At 42.9% G+C, this 18,504-nt stretch overlaps 1 protein-coding gene across 1 annotated transcript in view; it reads right to left on the minus strand.

The window, feature by feature from the left end:
* The window catches only part of FBN2 (fibrillin 2), a 254,203-nt gene that overhangs the window by 184,201 nt on the left and 51,498 nt on the right, over positions 1–18,504 (minus strand). Inside the window, exon 7 of the mRNA XM_073344871.1 lies at positions 8,803–8,928. Coding sequence (XP_073200972.1) covers positions 8,803–8,928 — 126 coding nt within the window. The remainder of the gene's footprint in view (positions 1–8,802; positions 8,929–18,504) is intronic.

The following is an 18,504-nucleotide window of genomic DNA, read 5'->3' on the forward strand; positions in this document are numbered from 1 at the left end:
ATGAGAATTTTTTGGTTTTGTTTTACTCTGTTCTGTTAAACAGAAGAAAAAGGGGAAACTATTTTTCAGGGAATATTTATCACCCAATCTGCAAGTGATTCTTTTCTGTGAGCTTATTAACTTGCTTTAATATCTTAACTTCTACAAATAAGTTTACAATATGGTTTCACTAACTATTTGGATTGTAAATCTACAGCAAACCCCAAATGTTTTCCATTATATAACCACTTTATAAGCCTCCCTCATGCAAAACTCTGATTGATAGATTTCAGTGTTTCACATCTGTTACAGTGAGCGCAGTACACAACAAAATAACAGCTTCACCCATTTTCTTTAAAATGTGACCTCAAGCATTAGCACATATTCATTTTGAAACTAGTTATTTACTGTTTGTCAAGAATGAGTTGTTTGCATCTCTTCTGCCTCAATTGCCAGTGACAAGATGCCATAAAATGGGATTCAATCTAATCCTAAATGTATTAGTACAAAGAGCAATTAGATAATAATATTCCAATTGATAGTAAAGGGGATGCATACATACAGTATTATCAATTCATTGTCTAGTTTAAACTAAAAATAATGGGTGCCACTAAGGTCTGGCTTTAGCCACATCTAATCTATTTGTTAACTTTTTCTGTGACTCTCGCAGAGTGGAGAAAGGCTTTAAAATGGGGCCTTGTCCTCAGAAAATTTAACAAATCCTCACCTTGACTAGTGGAGGGGAATTAAGCAGAAGCATTCTTTCTCTATCCTGACAGTCAGGGCCACAGGGAAGAAGCCCTATGTGAGGTCCTGGATGACAGCTCCACTTTTGAAAAGCCATGTTGGGACACTGCCTGACCCATTTAGTCAGACAGCTAGGAAGATATTGGGGAGGCACTACACCTTCTGCTCATTCTGTTCATCATCTCCAACGACCTAACTGTCATATTTATCACGGTGGCGTGTGGAGTCTGTGACATTACTCCTGGAGATGAGGTGGCTGTGAGTGCCAGCAGACACACTCAAAGTGAGGTTCTTCCCCTCAGGATCTGCAGAAGCATCAACAGCTACAGAGCCTGGGCACAATACAGAGCTGCTGAAGGCTCTGTGAAGCAGACATTGCGAGGACCAAGATTTGATTCATTGATCTGAAACTGTATCATAATGGTCACCAACAAATGTTATCTTTGTTCAGGTGCTATCCTTTTCATTTTAAAAATACCTTCTTTGGGCCTCTCCCTGTGGCCTTTTCTTGAGAAAGACTCCCACTGGCTCCCAGGGGAGTATTGCCAGACTGAACATAGGAGTCAGGCCTTCCATTCCCTTCCACCCTATAATGCATTGCTTGTCCACCCTAAAACTCCCACTGATTTTATTGGGTATTGCAGGTGTGCAAGGAATACAGGATCTTGCCCTTCACGTATAATGTACACAGGCATAAATTATAGAACCTTACATTGAATAAAAGCCTCCACTCAGCAATTTAAAAAAGAAATGGAGGCAAGATGGCTATAAACAATAACAAAACACACTATTTCTAACTGGCACAATATCCAAACAAAATGTATATTCGTTTAGCATTTAATTGTCTTCACTCCATTTTTCAATTGACAAGCTGAAGATTAGTCTGTTCAAGTTTTCTCAAATTTTCTATTCAACATTTCTGATTATTGTTTATTCTAATGTTAATATATTTGTTGGTGATATGATTGCAAGTAAATACTTTTGGATTTTGGGCAGATTACTTATTGTCTGAGACTTGTTAAAGATGGCTTGGATGGCATTGAAAAAATATACTGTGTTGCCAATATTTTTACAAGCATAAATAATTCTGTTTCTATTCACATATCCCATAATATTTTTTAATAGGTGGGGCTGTCAACACTACCAAGTACTATGGTTGCTCAACACTTCCCATTATAAACTCCTGTTTTCAGTTTCCTATAATTTCCTCAAACTTTATCCATTCAGACTAATTTATTTATTTATTTTATGCTTCGTGTCTGTCTCAGACTGAATTTTTTGGGAAAATTTTAGCCAAAACAGTTCAACTGTTTCTGAGAACAAGACTAGGGGAAAGTATGCTGTTTTGCCCATGTTAAAAAATTCTGGCAACCTTTTCTCTGGAAACATCTAGTGCACCCCTCTGGAGGGACTTCAAGTTTGGCAGGGGTGAGCCTTTGTGTCAGGGATGTGCTGTTTGCAAACCCTGCCAAATTTGGGCAGATTTTCACAAAATTATATGCTTTTGAAAATCACAGTTCACACATGCTCAGTAGAGACTTGCTAGAGCTTAGAACCTTCTGAGCTTTTTACTGCAGTCATAATGAGCACATTGGCACCTCTCAGAGCTCTCAGTGCTGACTGAGCTGTGCATGCACCATCCCCACAGAGTGACAAAGCGTGCTCCAGCTGAGGGACTCAAAAGAAATTTCCTGGGAATGACTTCTCCCAGCTGCTGTGGGCTGGAGTGGGGCCAGGCACCAGAATTGAGAGCAGGGAGCTTGCTTCTCCTGTGCTCTCAATGATCCCTCTCTGCTGACACCTAGGCAGTGTGGAGGAGGAAGCCATCTAATTCAAACACAGAGGTAGTAAGAGCTGGTGCAGGGGAGAAGACAATGAGTCTGGTGAGACTGGGACTGGAAATGGTTGGAGAGAAAAAAAAATGGTTATTAACCTGTCCATAACTGTTGTTCTTCAAGATCTGTTGCTCATGTCCATTCCACGTTAGGTGTGCGCATGCCACTTGCACCATTACCAGAGATATTTCCCTCGGTGGTATTCATCCTTCTTGGCAACCAACCCCAACAGAGGGGTAGGAGGGTGGGTTCTGTAATGGACATGAGTAACATATCTCGAAGAATAACAGTAATGGAAAGGTTAGTTGATCCTGGGGAAACCAGAATGGCCATTGCATAGACCATTGTCCTCCTGGCCAGGCAACAGCATGGGGACCCGCACCGATGTCCAACGGCATGTAGGATGGATACTGATAGCTCTTAAGCTAAACATAAGGCCAGATTCTTCAAATGAAGAATCCTCTCTAGACAACCACAGGGGAGAAGTACCTCTTTTTGCCTCTGACCACTGGCGGATGTCCGGTGACCTGATGCCTGGTGACCACTGGCGGACCAGGGATGACTTTGAAGTGAGCTGTAGCTCACGAAAGCTCATGCTCAAATAAATTGGTTAGTCTCTAAGGTGCCACAAGTACTCCTTTTCTTTTTGCGAATACAGACTAACACGGCTGTTACTCTGAAATTTGAAGAGGAGAGAAGACATTGATTCTCTCTGAAGGGTACCAGACAGCCTGGTGCTGGGAAGAAACTCGGAGCACTATGTTCCCTTCTGCTCAAAGTCACCGGAGCTGACCTAAATGGGGTCAGTGGGACTGGGAGTGACATTAAGTCTCTGGCTGCAACGAAGGCATGTGAGGTTGAAGGCATCACAATCCCGCTGGTGCTGTGATGACCTCCTGGCGTCGGCAGGAGGTTCAGCACCAGACTCAACAATCTCAGTGGAGTCAACTGTGCTGCCATGGGACCGGGCTGGAAGAGTGACCCGACGCAGGTCACACTCCACTGCCTTCCCTCTGCTTGCCTTTCTTTGGCACTGGTGAGCACCCTCTGTCGGTAGGCTGCTTTTTACGTTTCTTCCTTGGCACCGGAGATGGAGAGTGGTGCCAGGATGTGCACAGTGCCAGAGGAGTGCTTCGCACCAAGGCCAAAGTACTCGGTGCCAGATCTGAGCAGCTTAGTTCTGAAATCGGTCTAAGAGCAGCTTCCATTAGGATAGCCTTAAGTCTAATCACTTTATCCTTCTTTGTGCAAGATTTAAAGTCCCAACAAATTTGCCAGCAGTCTTTCACGTGAGATTCTCCCAGACACTTCAGACAACTGGAGCGTGGTTGCTCATGGGCACAGGTTTGCCACAGGAGGCACAAGGTTTGAAGCCCAGGGACCAGGGCATGCCCATTCCCTGGGGCAAAGAAAGCACCTTAATGATAAGGGGAGAGGGTTCTAACTATTTACACAAATACTATTTACAATATATACACTATAAACTAAACTATGAAACTGAGAACAAAATAACACTGATAGGCGCCTTGCTGAAGCAAGATTAGACATTCCAGCAAATATCATGGGTAGTAAATAGGAACTGAGAGGGCACATGGCCAGCGGCACCCCTTACACCAGCGCATAAGCACACAGACCAGAGGGCACTAGAGCCGATCCGATGGATACCACTGAAGAAAAAATCTCTCGCTATAGTGTACATGGCAAACACATGCCTAACATGGAATGGACATGAGCAAACACTCAAAAAAGAACTGACTGCAAATTGGAGAGAGAGACTGAGATTGGTTGTGCAAGGGACTGGCTGAACACGAGTTTGTAAGATGGAGTGAGGAGGGCAGACTGGGACTGGTTGGGCTGGGAGGCTGGGACTGGGACCTAATGAAGGACATGGGAGGAGGAGGGAACATTAAGATCAGATGTTGGAGGGAAGTGGGGAGTCCGGGACTGGCTGGACAAGGTGCCCAGGACTAGGAACCAGTGGTGAGGGAATGGGGGAGGAGAGAGAGACAAGGACCTGAGGTCAGGGGAAAGAGCTGAAATTGAGTGGGCAAAGAGACTGTGACAAGGAGCCCAAGAGAAGGAAAACTGAGCTGAGATTGGATGAGAAGCCCAGTAAGGGAGACAGGGTCTGGAAGCCATTGTGGGGGAAGGGAGAGACAGATGAAGAGCTGGGAGGGGGAAATTGGGACTGACTGGGCAAGACGACTGGGACTTGGTGTGGGGAGGGGGAGAGACTGGGTTGAGATTGGGACAGCAAGTCCAAAAGGAAAGACTAGGAAGCTGGGAATGGGATGAGAAGCCTGAAAAGCAGAGACTGGGACTGGGTAGGCAAGAAGCCAAGAGTAGAGAAGAGACTAGACAGGAACAGACTGGAGAGGACAGAGCAGAAGGATCAAGCTTAGGCAAATGGACAGAAGAGTCTGTACCCACAAAAATACATACCTCTCACAGCCTGCAATGGAACACAAGATTTCTGAGTCTCACCATTCTTCTGCTGACAGCAAATATTTGTGAAAATCTCTGATGTATATTTGTGTATTATTCTTCTCTAGCGCTTGTCCATGCAGAGGATAACACCACACCATTACTATCCATTAGCTCAAAGCAGAGATGTGTGTAAGGTATCTAAAAATTCCAATCTTGCTGATGAATCATGCTGGTGTCAATATGTTGCCACAAAATAGAACTTCTGTTTTTTCAGTTTTTTTTTTTTTTTAAAAACAAAACAAGGAAATTGCACACAAAACATTACATTAAAAGTACATTATTAAGGTTTCAAAGTCAACCACTCAAAATGGAGAAAATGTCAAAATTAAGGCTGCATGGGCAACTTTCATTCGCCCCCTCCCTTGCGCATGTGCATTAGGATACAATCACATACAAATCACAAACTACTTTTTCCACAGGATCCCTGACTTTTCCAGTGCACAGAATGGATTAGCTCTGGGGATGCATAAGGGTTTTGTAGTGAAGGAGACAGTTGTTTGTAGGGCCCTTCCCTTTTTGGTTGCAGAATTTGGGAAGTGTGTAGTGAATGTAACAGGAGACTGCAGGAAGACAAAGGATGGTCTCATGGTTAAGACAGCTGTATGCTGCCTGGAAACCTGCATTCTATCCCTGCCTCTGCCACAGAATTCCTGCATGATGGTAGCAAGTCGCTTAAACCAAACTTTTCACATGTGGCCATTAGCTGATAGATTTGTTCTCTTCCTTCGCTCAAATAGGCACTATACATTTTTACTTTATTCTCTAACTCCAGATCATCACAACATAAATGCTCTCATTTGCACCTGCAATACAGGGAACACTGAATTGAAACAATTAAAAGTGACAGGTTTCAGAGTAGCAGCCGTGTTAGTCTGTATTCGCAAAAAGAAAAGGAGGACTTGTGGCACCTTAGAGACTTGCATAATGACAGTGACTACTTTAAAAAAATTAAGTGTTGAAATAATGTGCCCATTAAATAAAATACCCAAGGTAAAATCCTGACCCCACATTAGACAAAGGGTACGTCTTCACTACCCACCGGCTGGGCGGGTAGTGATCAATCTATCGGGGATTGATTTATCACGTCTCATCGAGCTGCAATAAATCGATCCCCGAATCGACACCTGTACTCCACCTTCGCAGGAGGAGTAAGCGGAGTTCAAAACCCCCTGCCCCAGTGTAGCCCAGGCCAAAGAGAGTTTGGCCACTGATTTAAATGGAGTCAGAATTTTTTTTTTCTCTCCTCCTTACTGTTGTTCTGAACAGGCTTCTGGGCAGGTTGAGACCCACAGTAACAAATATTCTTGGGTTCACCCATCTTCCTCCACCCACATTTTTGCAGGCCAGCAAAGGCAAAGCCTGACTTTCAAACCTCTGACCCCACGCTCCACCTGCTCCCCAGACTCCTGCATGTTCCCAGGAAACAAACACCCAACACCTGGCTCCTTGCTTTGCCCAGCTGCTGTTTCACAGCTTCTGTGAAGAAAACCCAGGTATTCTAGAGTCAGGCTATCCCTGTTGCTCCTCTTGGCCCAGACCCAGATGAAGCCTGGCTCTTGTGAAGTCCCGCTGCAATATCAGTCCAAGCCCTGTAATTTTGCAGCTAAAAAACCAGATCAGAGTCCGAAGGTATGCATAATGCAGCATGGACATGATAATGTAACGCCAGCAGACCCCAGTCGTCGGCAGGCGGGGTCGAACCAGGGACCTCTGGAGATTAGTGCCTGAGCCTCGACAGCATAAGCAAAAAGCCAACTTGCTATTAGCTAAGGCTGTAGAGCAGACTCATTTAACTCTCTCTAAGTGGTCTCGGTGCCACTAGATGGGACACAACACCACACCCAGTAGGCATGTGTTGTACAATAGCATGGCTGTAAGTCCCAAGTTCAGCAACTGTAAGCCCAGGTTTACAAAGCCCAGGTGGACATTCAAGTTCAGGTTTAGAAACACCAGGTCCACAAGCCCACGTCCCACAGACCTGGGTTTACAATACAATGTAGGCATACCCTACAAGGCTCCTGATATTCCCTGATCCTTGTTTGTCTCTGTGGTCCAAAGGGAGGTCCCCTTGGTCCACCGGCCAGGGTTCTCGAATTCCCCGGCCATTTGCACAGGGGCAACCTAAAATACATACACACAGCTCCTGTTGCTTCTCAGCCATGGTGCTGGGGCCTGGACAAGCAAAGGCCTGGCTAGCTCCAAATTCAGAAACAACAGCAACTCTGAATATTATTGGTTAACACTTTCTTGAAGGGCTTGGGGAAGAAAATGCACACAAGTGTCTCCCAAAGCAATACATGAGCATAATGGCATCATACTAGAAGACCAGGAGAAAATAAGTGAAACTGACCACCAACAAAAGAGGAAAACTGGCTATACAGAAAATATTGTCAAATGCATAAAATAAATGAACTGGAAAAGCAGAGGGAACAAAATCCTTTAACTTTTGTTGTTTGTTTTTGTTTTGTTTTAGTCTTTTTAATAACATTAAATATTTTGTATAATAACATAGACACAGAATTTTCATATGGAAATGTGATTTCCAAATTGATAGTGTTGCTCTTTGAATTTTGTATCCCTGTATTTGACTGCAAGCAAAACTACCGAGCTAAGACTACTTCAACATTTGGCCATAGACATCTAACCACATTTGTTTGTTTTTAAATGAACTCAACTCAGTATCAAAGAATCTAGTAGCTTACTTAAACTGCCTCCTAACGGCAAACCAAAAGACCGCCCTTTCTCTACTATCAGACTTGAAAGTAAAGTTGCCTTTGCTTTCTAAGAAAATGTTCGCTAGAACAAGTAAAGTTCTAATGTTCTTGTTTCTTTTAATCACGTCGTAACAGTAAATTCACATAAATAAATATTGAAATAAAACTGATGTGCATCAGAAGGTAAAAAAAAATCAAGCAATAATTTTAACTGTAAACATATTTCACTGCTGTGAACATCTAACCTGTACAAACTACAGTGACACCTCTCAGATGAACAGTTCATAAATTACTAGAACGGTTAAGATTATATACGGCACTAGAGCTATATACACTTAACAATTTTCCATTACACTGCTTTGAAACTTCAAAAAGTTTTTGCTTTTAGCCAATCAACGTGTTCACCAAGTAAGCAAACTCTATTTGTAGAATACCAACAATGTCTGAGTCTCAACTGGATTGGTAAATTAAAGCAAAAATTAAACTCCACTGCACTAAAAGTATGTAGTCTCCTTTGGGACTTGTACTTACCCACCCCCTTCTTTAATACAAACTCTACATAGTATCAAATCAGCTGTTACTATGATCAGTAGGTTGATGATATCCATTAAAACTAGAATATTTTGAACTTAAAAAAAAATCATGATAATACAATTGCTTCCAAATGCTGTACATTCAGTCTTTTCTCCTTAATTTTTTTAAATTTTGGAACAGAATTATTTTCTGCTTTATTCAGTTTGTCAGGTAAGCTGCCAAACTATCTAGTAGAAAGTACGAAGAACAAGGCAGATACATATGATGTGATGAACCCAATGAGGATGACAAAGCACAGCACAAGTACAACCGGTAGAGCCTCTCTACATCAAACACAGCTAAAATGCTGTGTAGTAAAACCCAGAACTTTGCAAACTTTTTTTCTCTTTTTACCAGTCTCCAGTCATGATCCACTGTACAAGTGTCTAAAACCACACCACAAAGAGACACTTTACTTTGAGTCAATGATCACCATTTAGGAATGTTCTCAGACACTATACACTTACCTTCACATTTCTGAGTTGCCTCATTCTGTCTGTGACCAGCAGGACACTTGCATTCATACGAGCCAACTGTATTAATGCAGTTTCCTCCTGAACAGACCCCTGGTATAGCCTGGCACTCATCAACATCTATCAAGAGAAAACAGTAGTTTGCTTGAAATCAGACATTGCTTGAATTACAGTTGTGATAAACAGATGGACAGCTCCATCTTTGAAAATATTCTGAAAAATAACCATTATTTGCATTACCACACTTCTGCATCTCATCGTGAATTTGGAGACCACTTTGTCTGGCATTGACCCCACCCATGCTTTATTCCCCTTTCCCCTAAACTATACATTGTGATATATTAGATTAAGCATGCAACATTCAGGGCCTGCTAGATTTGACAGACTTGTTACTGTGGAGCTCCACAGTTGTTAAATTGTACTTTTATATAAACTTACTCTATTTTTATTCTTCCTTTGCAGTTCATCTATAGTAGATTTCTACTGTGCTTTAACATGCACTATTTCCAATTTAAACTATGTTTTCTTCCCAACTTCATTACAACATAGTACAAAAAACATATATCCTGACAGTGAAATACGAGAACCAACATCACGACCATAACTTTAGTCATTACAAGCTCATTCACTGCAAAAAAAATTATTTACAGTATACACAATAAGGTATGAGCCAAGAACTTTTCAAAAACATCGATTACAATGCTATACTTTTAAAGTGCAATAGTCCCACAGATGTAAAGCATTTTCCATATAGACAAAAACATCCTGTATTTCTGTAGATTACTATCAGCACAGCCCCAATGACTGAATTTGTTACTGCTAGATCAGAGGAGTAGTTAAAATAATACAGAGTAACTTACAGAGATCTCTCTGAACTAACCAGTGTAGGCCAGAGCCATATAGAGGAACTCTTTGTATCAAACGGGGGTGGGGGGAGAGTAGGGAAAGCAGGCTTCAAGCTAATGCATGATGTATACATTCAGATACTTAGCCTCTCATAAGCTCTCACAGCTCTCCTTTCAAAAGTTCATTTAAACTATAGCTCTATGAAATTTTGCAGTTGTATGTTTATTAATTCTTTCACAATAAACAATTTGATTAAGTGCCCAAAGGCTCCACTCCACTTCTGTGAATTCTGGGGAGTGAAAACCTGCAGATCCTAACTGCGTGGAGGCATTTCCATTACGTGGTACCTTTGTTTCCAAAAATCTCAGATACTCCTCTATAGGAGCTCAAAAGACATCCATATTTGTGGGTTCAGAGAAGGTAGGCTGGATCAAGGTTGGGGCAACTATGCTCCTCCCCAGCTCCTTGCTGAGAGAGCAATGAGAAGGAAACTGAGTCCAAACTCATGTTGTTTCCTAGCCCATATGTGGGTATAACCCACATACAGCAGAACAGAACACTTAGTGATTATAAAAGACGTTGGAATTGAAAAACAAACTGCTTTATTATTTCAAAAAAACAGATAAGCAGATGTAAAAGCTGTGCAAATTTCTTCACTCTACAACAGCAAAGTACTATACACCAGCCTTGTTCAAGTTCAAAAGTTAGAGGGTATTCCTTTGTCTGCAGTCATAGACTAAGGTCAGATACCCACAGTTGGCTTTAGCATTTTTGGATGGGCCTGCCCTGTCCTGTCTCTCTGACTCTGATCACTCCACTATGCAAAGGACTGGTTTTAGGATTTTGACAAGAGCATTTGAGATAATCCTTTTTGTCACAATAAGTCTTCATACTACCACCAGCCTCCTTTTCTGTAGAAGATGTGGAGCCCAGATGCTTCTACTACTTATCAATTTTTTTAAAATATCAAGGACAATTTTCCAAACAAGCCATAACAATGAGGGCCAGTAGGCCTCCAGGCACCAAAGAGCTTTATGTGCATTGGGGTGAGTTTTAGATTACTCCTTCAATTATTTAAATACAGAATTCAGAGTAGCCAGCAATATTAAAAGTACACTGTCTACTTAAAAATCTCACTTGTATCTAATATCAGAGGGGTAGCCGTGTTTGCCGCTTTTACAGATCCAGACTAAGAGTCCTGTGGCAACTTATAGGCTAACAGACGTATTGGAGCACAAGCTTTCGCAGGTGAATGCCCGCTTTGTCTCATGACATCCGACGAAGTGGGCATTCACCCACGAAAGCTTATGCTCCAATATGTCTGTTAGTCTATAAGGTGCCACACGACCCTTTGCCACTTGTAGATAAAAGGAAGTTTTAGATATTACTATTAAAAGAACCCTTTAGGATTATTATAACTGAAAGGATTTGGGGGGGGGGAAAATATTTTCCACAATTTTTTTCAGTTGGTTTAATTTGCACATTAACAGCACTCAGTGGACAGTCACCTCCCTGTTTCCCATACACAGCCAGCCAGCCAGCCTCCTATTCAGTTTGTGGGAGGGAGGTTTTTAGTTTTGTTATTTTTGGTTCGTGCTATTTAAATCAAGCACTAGGAAGATAAAAGTATTTTAAAAAAAAGAAAAAACTGGTTCCAAAAAGCATCTACTTTTCCCTCATTCTTTCTTTCACATTGACTTCCATTTTATTTGGCTTTGACTCTCCTCTGACCCTACTCTTTCCAGTGATGCACTGCCAATATTTTAACAAAGACTCTTCCTTTCCCATCCCGCCAAAAAAACAAAACAAAACAAAACAAAAAAAACCTCAGCCTCATGACCCCAGGTTGCTGCGTTGTTGATAGGTAGGGTGACTGATCTGGGGATCTAGTCATCTGATTTACCATTTAAGTAAAAGCAGTTTGTCATTACCAAGAAAGGAGGCAACACTCCTTGGCAAACAAACTTATTTTAAGTACATTTGCTGGAAGTGTTTATACTTTTTTTTGGTAACTGTCCTGAGTTTATTTCACATAGCAGTGTGCAAATACATCATTTAGATTGTGGGTCTGCTGACGCTCTTATAAGGGTAGGGGGTTCCAGCATATCCTTCCTGGGAACATTCTTTTTAAAAAAACATCACTTAGTGCAATCTGATCTATTTGGAAAGCAAAGCTGTCCCTTCTAATCGTGAGTCCAGGGAAGTCAGACCTGGCAGGTATGATTTAGCAGCATCCAGAGAGAAGATAAGTTCCACTCATACCAAACCTACCCAGCAGCCTCCTCCAGCACATAATTATTGTATATGGCCTTTGACACTTATGCCTCAAAATGAACTTAAGATGCTGAATATAAATGCACCCCGTCAGTTATTGCTGCTTGTTTAAATTATGCTACCTCAGCAAACTTGTGGTTAAAAAGCAGATTAATTTGAAAACAGCAATATCTGAGTTTACTGGTGGCCTTCACAAAGACAATCTCTGTTTGAATCTCGTAAGAGTACACTTCACTGCTTTATAAGCCAAAGATATTAAGTAATTATAAATTAATTGCAGTAGCAGCAGGAAATGAATAAGTTCCAGAAACAGAAAAGGTTTCTCTCTGGCCTTGAACAAAGTTTTAGAATTCAAGTAATTCCATTAATTACTTACAACTTTAATGGTTTGGGGAAAAAATCCATTATTTTTGAAAGGGGAGAAAAGAAAAGCCACCTCGGGGATGGTTATTTTACACCGCATACTGCTTTTCAAAGAAGGAAACATGTCCAATGAAGAAATATGAATACAGTCTTGCTAACTGAGGTACTGATCCTGCAAAGCCTCAATCACATGAGCTGGCTTACGTGTTCAACAACTTCTAGGAAAGATGTTAATCCAAATGTGTGGGGTAGGTGTTATATTTTCACTGTAAGGGAATTGTTTAAAATCATTTTTAATATAAAGTGAATGAATACATTAAGCACCATTGTTAGTTACAAGAAATACAACCTAGAGGCCTAATCCTGCAAGTAGTTCCTTTTTATGGGAGTAGCTGAAGTCAATGAGACTACTACTTGTATTTCACATCACACAACCCCCTCCCCATGCTTGTCCAAATAAGGGTTTTCAGAATTATGCAATTAGCCTTTTGGAATCTGGAAAGACTAGAGAGAGCAAAGTTAATACAATATATTCTTAAAATGGCTAACTCAGTGAATTACTTTCTGAATACCATTTTAAGCCATGGGAATCATTTGTCTGCATACACTACAATTTTGTGATCAAATAGACGGGTGGTTTGAGTGTTTTCGTTCTACCTCGTCAGCCAGGTTTAACTATGCCTCAATTTCAACATTATTCATTCCCCAACTGTTCATGCTTCTGAGGGCCAAATGAATAAAAAGCATTCTTGGTGCCATAAACACAAAATTAAATGAATTATCCTTTAGGCACAGTTGTATATACCAAGAGATTCAATATGCTAAAGATTAGGTAGAATGTTTCCATGTGTTCAGGGTCTGATAATATCTGGCAAGTGAAAAAAGGTTCTTTGCTTTTTCAGAGTTTTCTGAGTAAGTGGTAACCGCGTGCAGGATTTGCATTGCTAACTTTACACATGCACCTTTGAAAACCTAGCCAACTTCGGCCTCTGTCTCTGATGAGTGGACAGTTTCTCAGCGAACCCTACAAATAAAAGAAAAAGCTTAGGGAAATGGAGGCTCTGTCAAATATACTTGAAGAAATTCTGTCAGATAGTTTAGACCGGGGCGGGCAAACATTTTCGCCTGAGGTAGCATCGGGTTTCAGAAATTGTATGGAGGGCCGGTTAGGGGAGGCTGTACCACCCCGAACAGCCAGGCATGGCCTGGCCCCCGCCCCCATCTGACCCCTCCGGCTCTCTGTCCCCTGACCGCCCCCGGCCTCCCAGCCCCTGCCTCCCTCCCCGGCCTCCCCATCCAAAACCCCCCTCCTTCCTGACTGCCCCCCACAGACCCTTGCCCCATCTACCCCCCCTGCTCCCAGACCGCCCCCAGAACCCCCACCGCCCCATCCAACCCTTCCTGACTGCCCCTCCCCTGGGACCCCTGCCCCATCCAACCACCCCTTCTCCCTGACCCCTCTGGAACCCCTGCCCCCATTCAACCCCCATGTTCCCTGCCCTCTGACTGCCCTGACCCCTACCCAAACCCCCGCCCCCGACCACCACTCCAAACTCCCCCTCTCCCTGCTCCCTGACCGCGCTACCTGGAGCACCGCTGGCTGCCGGCGTGGCTGTACTAGGACAGGCAGCCGCGCAGCACAGAGCACCCGATCAGGCTGGGTTCTGCAGCTGCGCTGCCCCAGGAGCTTGCAGCCCCGCTGCCCAGAGCATTGCGCCGGCAGAGCAGTGAATTGAGGCTGCGGGAGAGGGGCTGGGGGACAGCCTCCCGGGCCAAGAGCTCAGGGGCCGGGCAGGACAGTCCCGCGGGCCAAATGTGGCCCGCGGGCAGCAGTTTGCCCACCTCTGATTTAGACCCTAAATTTTGGGGAAGAAGCTTGGTTTGTTTCTGTTTAGTAAAACTTTTTTGTTTAAAAAAAAAAAAAAAAAACCCAAAACCATTCACCTGAATGTTATATTTTAATTTAAATGAAAATAGATTTGGTTGTTTTTTAATTAACCCGGTGCTTGAGAACCAGAATGCTAAATGGCCTAGAATACAGTTGAAAAGACTAGCCTTTTCTGTGTGTGCTAGATGAGTAAAATAATGCAAAAGTAAATAATCTGCAGAAACGGTGAAAATCACAGATTTTTTTTCTTGTTTTAATAATTTAAGGTATTATCAGTTACTAGGGGTCTGATCCTGAGAGCTATGGCATTAACTTCAATGGGAGCCAGATGGAGTCCCAGGTAAGGGGACATCTATTTTAAGAGAGTCACTAACACACACAGCAGTTCTTCAGAACTGACCTATCAGGAAATTAATATCTGTTGTTTTTCATCATGAATTTGAAGTTTTTATGTATTCTGCCATCTCTGACTGGATGTATTCTCACTATATCATTATTCAGCATATCATCTCCTGCAGCTCCTTCCCATTTTCATAAGAACAATGGGCAGTAGGAGGGAAGATGTTTGAGAAAACTCTTGAGATTGGATTAGCCACTCAGTAGTGGGGCAAAGATGTAGGAGCTCTCTATTTCCTCTCCCTGGTGCTAAGAATCACTGTCTGAAGAGGAAAGGGAGTAGCTAAAAAATGGACTGTTAAGGAATGTAGGGAGGAGCTGAGAAATCTTCCAGCATGGGATTCCTGCCATTACCTTGCTGCACAGCCATGTAGTAATGGCAAGAAAATATTTTCAACTAAGACTGTCTCTTGTCTGAATACTTTGGATGAGGGACTATCTGATCTCATGGGAACATGACAGGTGCCATTTCTGTCTTCTCCTGAATTAAACATCAGTCATAAAACCTATTGTTGAAGCAAAAAGAACTGCTATGGGGAGATTTAAAGATCTGGGTTATTTTTAAATTCCTCTTTAGGTTGCCATGGTATCATTAATGAATGAATACATAAATCTATAGCATTCTACTCACTCTGCAAACATAACTGATTAATCCACAAAAAATGCCAGCCACCCAGCTGAGTACCTCTCTTAGACCTGAAAAAGAGCTCTGTGTAGCTCAAAAACCTGTCACTTTCACCAACAGAAGTTGGTCCAATAAAATTATTACCTCATCCACCTTGTCTCTCTAGCCAGCCAGCTAGGCTTTTATCCCTATTTACGAGCATAAAGAAGTGAAATGAATGGCCCACAGTCATACAAAAATAAAGGCAGGCTGCTTTATTTTACACCTCTTGTTGATTTTCCTGCTCCAACCTCAGCCTTTGGCTCCTTCACTGTGTAAATTACATCAGTTAACACCATATAATCTGGATCAACACTTACTTCCCTGATTATATATATATTCGGATAGATATAGCTATTTGTTCTTTAAGTAAGGGCTTGCCTACATGGGGTTATTCTAGATAGCTATTCTTGATTAACTCCAGTCTTTGGAAGTGCACACCATACCTTATTCTCGTTTAATTTTCACATATAAATAAGGATAGAACTGGTTAGCAGTTCAGAAAGGCTAACAGCTGTATATAGAAGCCTACAGAAGTTAGTGATACACTTGTTGATACAATTTAGTAATAAGTGAGGACAGCTCCTCAGTTAGTACTCAAGCCAATTCCCTCTCCGTCTGGACCAGGGACTTTGATGTTATTCTTTGCTGACTCATGGATCCTCATAAGGTAAATTTGTTCTCCAGATCTTCAGGCTTGGCAAGTTCTGATTTTCTTTGTTTTTTCATGTAACTTTCTCACCATGCAGCCTTCCAACTCCTTCAAATGGGTTATCTGTCTATCTCATCCACATTTGTCTAATCTGTGTCCTTATATAGTGCCCATTACATCAAAGAGCCTCTATATCATAATGTATCAGTTCCTAATGGTCGGTGTCCAGTTTTTCCATTAATTTTTTCTTATGACAGTGGCCAAATTACCTACTTAAGAGGAGAATTTCATTTCTCACAATCCTTAAATAAAGCTAGAAATGGATTAGTGCTATCTCTTCTGACCTTTGTGTGTGTGTGTGTGTGACAGGAAGAGTCCTCCTGAGGCAAATAGTGGCACTCCCAATTAGAAATCACTAATCTGGTCTTATCTTTCATGCCCCCTTTCATTTCCACCCTCAACTCTCATCTTTAGGGATTTTAGAACATATATAAAACTTCTTTATTACTTATGAGGATTATTTAGACTGGATTTCAGTGAATTCAATGATTTCTCAACAAAGCTCACGTTTCGTACAGCCACTGTGTCAGGTTGAACCTGTAGGGCAGGGGTTCTCAAACCCCTCAAAGGGTCATGAGGTTATTACATAGGGGGTTGCAAGCTGTCAGCCTCCACTCCAAACCCCACTTTGCCTCCAGCATCTATAATGGTGTTATATTTTTAAAGATATTTATTAAAAAGTGGTGATTTAATTTATAAAGGGTTACACTCAGAGGCCTGCTATGGGAAAGGGGTCACCAGTACAAAAGTTTGAGAACCACTGCAGTCTAGGGTGCTCCCAAGGGTGAGGGTGAGCACCTCTCTCATCCCAGAAGTCCCTCGCTGGATGTAGATATTGAGTTGGTTTGCAGTGTGGGGTGTGGGCCTCCAGCTGTGAAGCTTGGGGAAGCAACCCTTCTAGATGCAAAAGGAGTTCAAATGAAAAAGATAAACAAAATAAAAGCAGTCCAGGCTCACCTTGCTGTTCCCTGCAAGGCAAAAGGTAAACAGTCTCTGTGCAGGGGGATGGGTTCCTAACACCGAGTGTGTCTGAGGCTTTAAAAAGGAAAACAAAGTAAAGATGATCCCTCTGCCTCTTCAAATGCTCCAGGCAGATCCAGGCAGCGGAGGCTCTTTAAGCAGCTTTCCTATTAAGCAAATTCTGCTTTGTGAAGCTAGAGAGCTTCCCTCTGAATGCCACCTGGTATTGGGCTTGAATCCTCACTTTTAAGGATCCACCCCCTTCAGGCTGGACAGGCCTTAGATGTGCTGGGCAGATGCTGACTGTGCCCACAGGAGCTCTTTAACCCCCTTTCCTGGCTGGGATGGGAAGCTGTCTCACCCCACATCATCAATAAGGCTATGTATACACTGCAATTAAAAACCCTGTGCTAGCTGACTTGGGCTCAGCGGGCTTGAGTTAAGGGGCTCTTTAATTGCAATATAGACATTTGGACTAGGGCTGGAGACTGGGCTCTAGGACCCTGACTCCTAGGCACCCTGCCCTGCTGAGCCACCTCTCTGGCCAGGTTCCATGAAGCCCCTGCAGTCAGGTTCCTTGGGCCCTGGTGCACAATGCATCCTTAGAGCTTAACCCCTTCCTGCCCATGCTGTAGCCAGAGGGGGCTGGCTTATGTCCATGACCATCAGCAGCCTGGAGATGTTAGTTGCCTTTCAACATTGTGCAGGCAGAAAGGGACAATCTGCTTCCAGCCACATGGCAGGGGAAAGAAGAGATGAGCTCTACAAAGACATAGGCCAGGTCATCCCTTCCTCACCTCCTCTTCCTCTGTGGCTAGAAGCAGCCCCCCCCTTCCGTCCCATCCTGCCCGCACAGTGCCAAAAGGCTGCTGCTGGCCACATTCTCGTGTGAACCCTGACAGAAACCGGGGGGTGGGTGGGGGGAGGGAAGAGGCATATGACCTTGTGTGCCCCCCACACATGTTGCCTTAGGAAGATGTGGCGCCAGGTACCAGGAGAGGTGGGTCCGTCCAGGAGGCCCAGCCAGGCATAGAGGGCGGAGAGCGCCGGGACAGTTGGTCACCACCAGAGAGAGAGTGTGTGTGTGTGTGAGACCTCTCCCCGTGTGTGTGGGGTGGCGGGTAGGGATGTGTGGGTCACCTCTCGCCATGCGAACCCTAAAGCCTTAAAAATAAGAAGGTAAATAAAAAGAATCCAACTATGCAGTATTTCTTTTTAACAGGGACTCAGTCAACTTGATGTTAATTTGAATGGTTCTACTGCATATTCTGATTGATTGCCGTTGAACTCACTTGAATACGAGTAATTTTATCAGGTGTCCCGTATTCAGGATACGGAAATATGGTCACCCTATGCCTTACCCTTCTCTTTACAAAGCTAAATAGATGAGCTCCTTGAGTCTATCACTAGAAGGCAAGTTTCCTAATCCTTTAATCATTCTATTGGCTGACTGAAGTATTTATATTGGACTATTTAGATAAAGGAGTTCTTCTTGTATAGCGGGGTGGTCACCCGCTCCGGCCCTGAAGGGGTTAAAACAGCCCTGGGAAAGGGCTGCCCCAGGGAGCCAATAGGCTAGGCTGATTGGGGAAG

Source organism: Lepidochelys kempii, chromosome 5 (genome assembly GCF_965140285.1).
Source record: "Lepidochelys kempii isolate rLepKem1 chromosome 5, rLepKem1.hap1, whole genome shotgun sequence".
NCBI lineage: Eukaryota > Metazoa > Chordata > Testudines > Cheloniidae > Lepidochelys > Lepidochelys kempii.